Source organism: Poecilia latipinna, unplaced genomic scaffold (genome assembly GCF_001443285.1).
Source record: "Poecilia latipinna isolate Pla-1442-1.1 unplaced genomic scaffold, P_latipinna-1.0 Scaffold477, whole genome shotgun sequence".
Taxonomy (NCBI): Eukaryota; Metazoa; Chordata; class Actinopteri; order Cyprinodontiformes; family Poeciliidae; genus Poecilia; species Poecilia latipinna.
Genome location: NW_015113093.1, coordinates 1 through 10,854, shown reverse-complemented (window position 1 = coordinate 10,854; position 10,854 = coordinate 1). Strand labels below are relative to the sequence as shown.

The window sequence follows — 10,854 nt, the reverse complement described above, 5'->3', positions numbered from 1 at the left end:
CAGTACAATACAAATAGCCGTGTGCATGACAAACCGAAGGGATGTATTCACTGCTTCTAGTCAATAAGGTACGGAGCCCCTAAGGGGACATGGAGAAAAAAAAAAAAGGAAAGAAATCCCGACTTATTATCGCGAGATCCCGAAAAACTAAGTCGAGATCTCGAGATCCCGACTTATTATCGCGAGATCCCGACTTATTATCGCGAGATCCCGACTTATTATCTCGAGATCCCGACTTACTATCTCGAGATCCCGACTTATTATCTCGAGATCCCGAGAAACTAAGTCAAGATCTCGAGATCCCGACTTATTATCTCGAGATCTCGCGATAATAAGTCGGGATCTCGCGATAATAAGTCGGGATCTCGCGATAATAAGTCGGGATCTCGCGATAATAAGTCGGGATCTCGAGATCTCGACTTAGTTTCTCGGGATCTCGCGATAATAAGTCGGGATTTCTTTCCTTTTTTTTTTTCTCCATGTCCCCTTAGGGGCTCCGTACACTGCTGCTGGCCCGAGGGGAAAAAAAACCAACAAAAAAAAAAACAAAAAAAAAAAAACCTCTCCCAGGTTTGAGCAATACCCCACTAGAACCCTTTAAAACCCCACTGGAAAATATAAAAGGGGAAATTAGCATAAACAGGGGAACACCATGTACATTCATCCCACTTTAAAACAATAGCGTGAGCCAGATTTTCAGCTTGAGGGGAGCGGGTTGGCATATGAGTCCTGACAGGCGTTAAGAGTGTACAGAGCTCTGCAACATAGTTTGTACTGAATGACTCTAATATTGTGTTTTATTTAAGGAAATACTTGTAGGCAACTGACGCAACATCCCTAAAAGTTTCTGCCAAAGTTATTTACTCGTTTTACTAGTTAAATCACGAATCATAAATCAAAACAACAAAAAACATTCTGCTCGTTTCTATTTAAAAAAAAAAAAAAAAAATTGGTTACTCATACTGCAACAAGTGTACAAATAGTTTAACGAATAACTTACTCTTACAGCAATTACTGCCAGAGGCGAAGGAGCCCAGTTGTCCACTTGCAGGTATTTTCACGGCTTGATAAAAACGCTTTTAGCCAAAGAAATTATCAACAAAAAACTACGACAGTCGTACTTCTTGCATGTTGTACTCCACCTTGCATGTGTATGCCTGCGTTTAACCACCCTGAAGCCCAAACGTTTGAGCGACACCATCTGGGATTATTTATGGGGGTGTTGAATGGTTCTTTAAGAAACTTTTTTTCTCGCATGTTACGATTTAAACCCCCTCTTTTAGTACATTTTCGGTTAAAGTAGTCCATAAGAGAAAAACCAACATGTTAATTAATGGGCAAGGTTCAACTCATTAATATTTGAAAGAAGAAGTTTTTCATCCCCCCTCCCCCCGACATGGGTGGTTTGTGAGCTGTGCTAATTAGAGGCCCAGGCTCTACAAGAGCAGTAGGACCATGTGTTATGCAATTAATTTGAGTTAAGCCATTATTAAAACATTTAAGAGAAGAAGCGTGCTGAGTAAAATCCACTTTATGCTGTCAAAATTCATCACGAAATAAATAAATAAATAATATGACGACAAAACTTTAGCCAGGACTTCATCTGATCATATCTAATTTAGTCAATACTGCCACCTTCAGGATCATTTGCGTCATTACAAATGCAGAGAAATAATACAAGACTTTGGAGCGCCTAACATTCTTCTACTTTTCCTCGTTCTTGCATAATTTCCACCACAAACGTCAGCTGCTGATAAACCTGGGGTCTGCAACTTTTACGATCCACAGAGCTATTTTTTCCCCATAGTTCAGCGAAATACAACTCACTTATATCTGAGCTTTACTGAAAAAAATTACACGACAGGACGTTTGACACCACTTTCTATCTAGAAAAACAAGACCTGCAATATGCTGACTAATATGTCCTTTTATAGGATGTTAAAATGTGACCAGAGATGCAGACATGAGGAGCTTGATCAATATAGGAGCTGCAGAAATCCACAGTTCAGCTAAAGAAACATTTAACAGGACATGTTGAGCATGCTACAAATTCTGGCTTTACTGAGGAGAAAAAGCTACCAGTTTGATATTAGCCATGTTGGGACCAAACAAAAATGTGGAAGTTGCTCTGCTCAGATGAGACCAACATTAAACTTTTTGACTGGAGTGGGAAAATAAAAACTGACAGAAAACCAACACTGTAGGCCATATGTGATAAAATGCACTAATTTATGTTGGTCTAATACAAACACCTAATAAATTCTGTAGTTTTCGGCTGTAACAAATGCGAAAAACTTAAAGGAGCATTATTACGTTTACAAAGTAATTTAAATTCCAGAACTGTTAATTCATGACATTTTCATGTCATGAATAAATGTTTTCAGGACTTCACAAAATCAAAAGACCACACTTTAAAATGTGTTTGATAAAATTGTATTGGCAGGCATTGTAACATAATTTCAAACATTTTTCTTGCTATAATTTACCAGTCTTTGAAGTGTTATTTTTTGAAAATGAACATAAAGACAGACAAGTTAGGTTATCTACTGTACAGTATACATTTTAATGGTAGAGTACAATTATATATATATATAAACAGCTGTTCAGAAAACAAATCACCAGATACTTTCAGTATGTGCTTTTTTTCCCTGTATGATCGTTACTTTGAATCCAAATAATGAAATGCCATCATGTTAAAGGCAAAGCTTTAGTCTCCCAACACCAGGCTGGGTACATGTGCAGAATGCTCCACATAAAGTATCAAGAACAAAGCCAAAGCTGAAAAAATCTGAGCAATAATCCTATTTCAGATGGAACCTTTGCCTTTAAAAGTGATGGGAAATCGTTGATAGAAAAGTAACTTTTATTTATTTATCTTACAAATGATGTTTTCAGTAAAAAAGCTTGTAAAATGTACTTGGTGCAAAAAATGCAATGTCTCTTAAAATTGGTGGAAAAACATTTGAAATGCAGAGTACAGTATGTGCAGAACTGACTTGGGACAGCTCACCAAAAACAGCCATTATATTATGTAGCAGCTACATTTCCAGTTCAGCATTTAAAATGTCTCAATTAGCTTAAAGTAAAATAGTTCAAATAAAAACATAGCACATAAATACTAAAATATACTTGAATGGGAGAAATTAATTCTTAAACACAGAAAAAAAGTTAAAAAATTAAGGTAGAAAAATAAAAATGGTAAACTCCACATCTACTGATTCCAGTACAAACATAAAAAACATGATCTTTCCTAAAATGTGCTTGAATGGTAATTAAGTGTATTTTAAAAGGAGCTCATCTAAATCCCACTACCAGAAAAAAAATACAAACAAAACAATATATAGTAGCAGTGAGGTATCAGCACCACATTCCTTTTGACCAGCCAAGTGTTTGATTCCGATTCTGTCCTACTGAAAGTATTTGAGGCCAGCAACGAGGAAGAACTTCTCCAGAAAGATCTCAGAATCCAGGACGGCGATGTGCGCTGCGCGGCCAATGAGGGAGTTGGCTGTGTTGGGCAGGGCATGAATGACATCATACCTGACTAAATTACAGTCTTTGTTCTGAAGTACTGGCAGCAGCAGGTTTTCAATCATCTCAGCATACACGGGCCCTGGTATTCACAGGAGAGAAGCAGGACGTATAAATTAAAAAAGTGTTTCTGTGTAATATTCGAACTTCTGAATTTTCATCAGCTTTTGGGAATTATAAGAAAAAAAAAATATTTTTACACACAGATTCATCACTGCGTGTAATAATTTTTTTTAAATTACTGGAATAAATTGAGTGTTTTCTTATTTGTTGAAATTTACCACAATATTACAACTACAGAAGAACCAATGTCTTGAAAAATTTCCTCCTATCAACTAAAACAAAAAAACACTACGGGAACGCTTCTTCAGAGTCTTGCTTCATGTGGACCTTTGTGATTACATGCAACTCTAAAGAAAAAAAAGTGGATAGTGGCTTTGATCTTGGATCAACTCACCTGTTTGTTTGTCTTTTAATGCCGTTTTGCACATCTCTATTCGAGCAGAATGATAGGGAACATAGCGATCCTGCAGTGACCCCACCAGCACCACATTCCTGAAGTACTGCAGACCTTAAAAGGCAGATGGTGAGACAAGTTAGAACTATAATCTCGTTCTGTATTTGATATGAACAGCTATAAATAGCAAAGCTAACCAGATTTTTTGCTGAGTTTGTACAGAAACGTTTGGCGAGGGTCAGAGTGATCCCGACACGTCAGCTGCAAGAGAGATCCTGATTTTTTCCATTTCTGCATGAACCAAAGGCCTGAGACAGAAAAACATTTACATTTTAGTGCTTATTTGTTCTAACTGTGACATAAAATTAGCTGAACCAAGTGGCCAGTAATGCGTTTCTCATGTTTACCTGTGTTGACCAGAGCAGAGCTGTTGTACAGTGTGCCTAGATGAGGTCCTGAGAGGGAAAGAAATGTGTGCAGCTTGCTCAGGTAGCATTTAAACCTGGGTCTGGTTAACACTGAGCGAACTATGAGGTTCCCCAAAGAATGCCCCACAAAGCTGGAAAGTAACAACATTGGAAGGTTATTGGTCAGCTATAATGTGGTTAATTCATGAATAATTAACTTATCAAAATGAGCAGAAAATCACAACAAGCTGTATTCATTAATAAAATATTTTGATATTAGTTTGGGACTGAGCAGTTTACCTTATCTTTGACACAGTGAGGTTGTAAAGCTNAATGTACTGGANGATTTCATCCAGCAGGCGGTCGGTCATTGACTCAAAATCAGCAAATGTGTCATTCTGGAAATAGAAAAGGTGAGAGAAACAAGAGGACGGAAGCTGTCAAAACTGTTTTAATTGAGAAAAAAAAAAAAAAAAAAAGCCCCAAAAAAATCTGAGGGAAAAAATCTCTTGATCGGTTGTGATCAATGACCAGCAGGCCAGATGCTCAAAAATCTATTTTGTATTTATTAAATGGATCGAAACTAAGAACTTCCACCACCACTCCACATGGCAAGTTCAAAAAAATAAGACATCACATAAAAAGTTAGAAACATAGATGATAATGGATTAATCTTGCAATTGTTTAATTTTGTTCAACTCAAATCCCATACATCTGTAGCATATTTTTGATTCTGTATCTGTTAATGTCCTTAGAAAGGCAGTTCAGACCCAAAATGAATGGAACAGGCTAGGAAATTCTGATCAGTGAATCTCTATTCATAATGGCAAGCAAAGACTTCACAATCTGAATACCTGATTCCTTTCTGACATTAGGAAGTCTATCCGAGCGCCAGGCAGACCAAGCTCCAGGTAAGTCTTCACCAGCCTCAAGTCTGCACTGTTGCCTGCAGCGATACAGGAAAAGGAGCGACTTTAGAAACGGCTGCAGAATGACCAACTTTACCGTCTGAGATTCTGACGGAAGGTCACCTACCATCCAGACCATGCACACACACAATGAGATGGATGCCTTCCTCACAGCTCTCGTCCTCCTCCAAGCTGAAATAGGGAACGGTGGAGGCCAATTCAGGGACCTCACTGTACAGGAAACCAGGGAGCTTTAACTGCTTCATTTCCTCTTTAGCTTTGATGAACCTGTACATGTGGAATGGAATGCATTAATTATTCATTAATGTATAAGACACACAGCAAATGTATGCACTGAAAATTTTATATTTCAGAGATGACTCACGCTTTCATCTGTGGCGTGGGTGCGCATTCGTACCAGTGCAGACTGGATGATGTGGAGGAGGAATAGGGAGACTTACTTAAACTATACCTAGTGCTGCTGGAGGGCAGATTGGAGCATAAAGGAGCTTTTGATGAATCTTTAGCTTCATGGAGATGAGCAGCGCTAAGCTGCTCAAACAGTAGGCGTGGCTCGTGAGGAGCAGCAACCCCAGCTGGGTCATCATCATCGGCAACGCCGTTCACAAAATCATAGCAGTCGCCTTCCTCGTAGTAACCGTTCTCAATCATCTCATGTTCCGTCTGATCCTCATCCTCCTCCACCTGTGCTTCTGCCCGGATACCAAGAGTAATGGCGGACGTTTCCACAGGGCTGATCTCAGACACGTCTGTGCTGGAGCATGAGCCAAAGTAATTCTCTACCATCCCACGCTTCACCAGATCAGTGCTACTCGTGGCAGAGTTACTGGAAGGGCAAGCTGTGTGAGGATCGCTACGGGATTCCTTAGACGTCCCCAGTCCGCCGGTTTCCTCCACTCCAATTTCCGAACTTCCTGCAGATTTTAAATCTGCTGGAAGTTGAAAATCACCAGCACTTGTGTCAAGGTTGCAGGCTACATCGGTTCTTTGAGTAACGTCTCCGGAGAACACGACACTCTGCTCTTGTACCAGAACACTGGATTTTCTGCCACTGGAACTCTTAGAAGAACCTTCGCCGTCATCGTCTGAGGGCAGGGAGTTGATGGAAGTAAGCGAGGACTGGACTCCGCTTAAAGCACTTGTACTTTCTGGACACAGAATTTCTCCTGTGCCGCTAGGCCGTTGCGTTGTATTCTGCTGGACGGGGAGCGGAGCGGGAATTTGGACCGTCTTTTCTGTGTGTGAAGCAGTGAAACCTGATTCAGTGAAGCCTGGCCCTGCTTGTGGTCCTAGAGCCAGCTGAGTGGCAAAGGAGCTGGGCTCACTCTCAATGCCGGAGTCCGACAGGCGAGATGAGGCAATAGGGGCCCCTACATCTTGGAACCTGATACAGTCGCTCTTCACCTGCACTGTGACCGCACAGGCCTGACTACGTTGTGCTGCACTTTTACTTGGCCTTTCAAAAACGGATTCCAGAGCCGACTGCTGCGAATCACACACATTGGTTTGGATGATCTTAGGAATATTACTGCCATGACTTGAAACAGCCTGATTTGGCAGAAGAACATTTACTTTATCAGCTTGGATGACATCCTTATTACTCGGTTTTGACTCATCTTCCATTAAGCCGGGAGAGCACTGTTGCTGTTGTTGGCCAAAGCGGTCTACATGAACACCTTTATGAGCTTGTTGACTTGTCGTACTAGCCCCAGTACCAGCCTGAGGGCTGCTTTTTGAGTCCAAAGTAGAAAGATTTTTATAAGCATCCTTATTACAAGCAGAAGTAGTTCTATTGTAGCTTGTAACAGAGTCATCAGCAGTGTTTCTCATATTTGTTGAAGTGCCACTAAAATCAAAAACAGAGCTTGCATTAGTCCGTGAATAGCTACTTGAGTCAAGCCGCAAGGTATCTTGCTCCTCGTCTTGGTTAACAGAGCCCTCGTCTTCTTTGTACTTTGTGCCAATATTGCTGTGGGGTGCTTTAAGGTTTTTATAACCCACTAAAACCACAGAGTCCTTGGAACCCTGTCTGGTCAACTTTTTGGAGTTCTCAGTTTTTGAGTTTTTCTTCAGTTTTACTGATTTGCCTTTGGACTTAGGTGGTGGATCAAAGTTTTCTGACCAGGCAGTATCCAGCAGAGCACTGCGTGACTCTGGTATTGTACTGGCTGATGCACTGCAGTCCTTTGAGTTAGACTTGTCAGTTTTACTCGAAACTGAGGGAATTCTTGAATTGTGCATGCCCAGCCATGGACCATCACGATCTTAAGGAAAAAAAAAAAAGATTGAATTGAATGCAGACATGAAAAATGAGTGCAACCATATATTTCTTAATAAACTATGAATCATAAATTCTGTGTTACCAACCCTCAGTGATAGATTCGAGGTATCTATCCTCAAAGATGATTGGCAAAGAGCTAACGTCCCCATCAAGGTCTGCACATTCCACTGGTAGTGGAGGCAAACACAGGAAGTAACTGGAGCTTTTGATGGCATTAGTCATCTGTTGGTGGCTGTGAGCACTGATGGATAGAAAACCCAGAAAGAAAAGGAGTTCATAAGTTGAATGAATAAACAAAATGTCCCCCAGGCAAATCAAAGCTATTTATAAACGATCAAGACAAAGTCTGCAGAACAACTTACTGTAGTTCCTGATACGCCAGTGCAGATTGCCTTGGATGTTCAAGACAAAAGAAAGCCTCTGCAAACCGTCTAACCTGTTTAAAAAAAAAATAAAAAATTTAAACAAGCCGTGCAAGTACAATTTCTGAGGTTAATTTTTATTCATTTAAATACCTGCATGTTTGTTTTTTTAATTAATAATTTAAATGTGATATTTTGCAATGTATTTGTACTCTATCGTTCATTATCATTATTTTTGGCTTGTTTTAACTAATTTTGTACTACTTTTCCATAATTTTTTTAAAAAAGATATAAAACTAAATTCTATACATTTGAGGAGCAGTTGTCCAGAAAAAAAAAAAATCATCTTTGTAAATTAGTCAAGACTATTGGTGTTTTTTTAAGCAGAATTAATTTTGTCATTGACAAACTAACTTGTCTTTTATTAATTTGTAGGGAATACATTGCCATCAGTAGGGACAGAGTGGCACTTATGTTGTGTGCAGCATAAGTATGATTAAAAAAAATACGCATATACACCATGGCTGTAGTGATGCTAACCTGGAGCTAGTTTACTGTAGTGGGTTAGGGTTAAAAATCACAAAAAAAATTGTGTGATTTTTTTACAGTGTTTAAACAAATTTGTGAAAGAGCAAAAAAAATCTTTTTTGCAGAATGGACTATGTTGGTGTGTGTTTAACTTTAACTGGTTAAGTGTATCCAGATGTTTACAATAATGACCAAATGATATGCCGGACTCACTCTTAGTGTGTGGTGCTCCATTGCTAGTAGAGCAGCAACGTGTTCCTGCAGGGACACAACTTCCAGGAACTGTCCCCAGAGAGCCATGAGCAGAGAGCAGAGTTGTGCAAGGTTCATATTAACAAGTTCTGCAAGCTCATCAGGTGACTCTGCCTTTCCCTAAAAGTATAAAAACAAAAGTCAAACAAATGAAAAGGGAACATATTTTCCTTAACAAGACCGTAAGTAACAGGAAGTCAGACAGTTCATTAACGTGAGGAATGTTTCTCACAACCTTATTGAAGCAGTTCTTTGCAAAACTCTGCAAAGAGTTTTCCAACTATATGGAGTTAAAAAAAATTATGATATCACCTTGGTAATTATATCTAAAAGAAAAACTACTTTTATTACCATTTTTAATAACTGAAGAAAAATTTAAATAGCCCAGATTCTGACGACAAAATATTTGCTACAGGCAGAAGCTGACGTCACTCCATAATAGTTTAGTGCCACACCTTGAATCATAAAATGAAACAAAAGCTTTTCACCTACTAAAAAAGCTCTTCTTCATATTATCACTTCATTATAACTAATACTTACAAAATGTCAATACTCCAAGCAGCGAAACACTTTCCTGTCAAGCAAATAAACGCTAAATGACAAAGAACAAAAAGCAAAAAGTGAAGGAAATCTGACCTTTACTTGTTCACACAACTCCGTTAGACGGGCCTCTAAGTCAAGTTGTTCTGAGCAGGAGGAAGAAAAAAATAATAAAAATACTGTTATTGAAGTGTACAGAAAATGCCAGAAAAAGAATGTGAGAGCTGAAAAGGTTGTTGTGCCAGATAGAACAGATGTTGGAAGGTACTTTCTATAAGACATGACCAGACAAAGCTGAGAATTTTGATAGAAAAGAAGCATCAAACTTTTTTGCCCTCGGTCTTTAAGCATAAAAACCAGCAATAAAAGTAAAGAAGAAAAGTAGCTGAATAATTTTTTTCTCTGGAAAGTGGATCAAAGGTGCCGTTTTCTCGATGGAAGAAACTGGAGTGAAGAGAAGGAGGGAGAGAAAGGCAGGCTGATTCGATGAGCTGAAAGGGTCAGGACATACCTATGTAGACGTGCCTTTGCCCTCGGGGATATGGTCTTCTGAGTACTCTCTCATATAGCGCCTGCATGCTGGGCTTGGCTAGTAAGATTGCACATATAGGCATGTTTAACCTTCATTAATTATCACCGATTAATAATTTGTCCACTCATGGGGATTAGCTATGGCAACTATGGTTAGTTGTGCTTTGGTTTTGGTTTTAGTCCACTTATCTAATGAGTGCAGGTGTTTTGTAAGCTTAATTAGTTACCCAAAATTGTTATGTGAAAAAAAAAAAAAAAGACTTGTTTCTGGAGTTTCTACAAGGGGTTTATATAGTATTGTGCCAGGGCCAGGTGAGTTTACAACTACAAACACATGTTTTAAAACGGTAAAAAGCAAAGCATTAAAACATAAACAAAAACAAAAAAAAAAGGTGAAAACAGGGTAATGCCTAATATTGTATTCCATTTACACCCATAAGTTAAATCTGATTCAACAGCCCTAAAGTCAGGAATACAACTTTGAATTCTGGGGTTTCTTCAACATCTGACCTCTAAATGAAATGCTTATTTACACTTTTTTTCTGCATAATAGGTCAGATGGGCAAACAGCATTGTCCACCTGGTTCTACAAGTTATTGCTAAAGGGCAGAAACGTCCAAAACCCGGATAAGTATGCCATCAGTTAATATTGTCATTAGCATAGAACATTCAGAGGGTAGCTGTTAGTAAATCACAGGTTTTCTGAAGTGTGACTGGATAATTATTAAGTGATTCAACTTCCAAGGTAAATGGAACAACATGGGCATTACCCATTTTCCTGTGTTTTAAGGAAAACAAAAACATGCAAAAATAAAAGTCACAACAATACAACAATGCCGTTATATAATTCATAAAGTAACATTTAATACCTAGTTCAATTCGGTGTGACGAGGGCAGGTCCTTGGTTATAGAGGTAAAGTAATCAAAGAGGCCCCGGTAGGCTATTAGGAGAATGGAGCAGATGTTATGGTGCATGCTGAAGGCATGTTGCAGACAGCTGTCCGATACCAGGAACGTCCTCCCCTGATGGAGACAA

The 10,854-nt window shown here is 39.0% G+C and overlaps 2 protein-coding genes across 3 annotated transcripts in view; both read right to left on the bottom strand.

Moving 5' to 3' along the window:
- Window positions 1-1,188, bottom strand: part of zgc:172136 (FERM domain-containing protein 6) — a 15,032-nt gene extending 13,844 nt beyond the window's left edge. The window contains exon 1 of one of the 2 annotated variants that reach the window (XM_015039597.1): window positions 1,001-1,188. The gene's annotated coding sequence lies outside the window, so the exon portion shown is untranslated. The remainder of the gene's footprint in view (window positions 1-1,000) is intronic. The other variant, XM_015039598.1, reaches the window with a different exon arrangement.
- Window positions 1,189-2,417: 1,229 nt separating this feature from the next.
- On the bottom strand, window positions 2,418-10,850 carry fam135a (family with sequence similarity 135 member A; the record flags this gene model as incomplete). The annotated part of the gene is made up of 14 exons (XM_015039593.1): window positions 2,418-3,613; window positions 3,989-4,102; window positions 4,186-4,296; window positions 4,396-4,547; window positions 4,696-4,793; window positions 5,250-5,341; window positions 5,431-5,591; window positions 5,689-7,588; window positions 7,692-7,846; window positions 7,968-8,041; window positions 8,709-8,867; window positions 9,384-9,433; window positions 9,799-9,876; window positions 10,688-10,850. Coding segments are annotated over 14 exons (3,513 nt in total), but the record flags the coding sequence as incomplete, so codon positions are not given.
- Window positions 10,851-10,854: the final 4 nt, after the last annotated feature.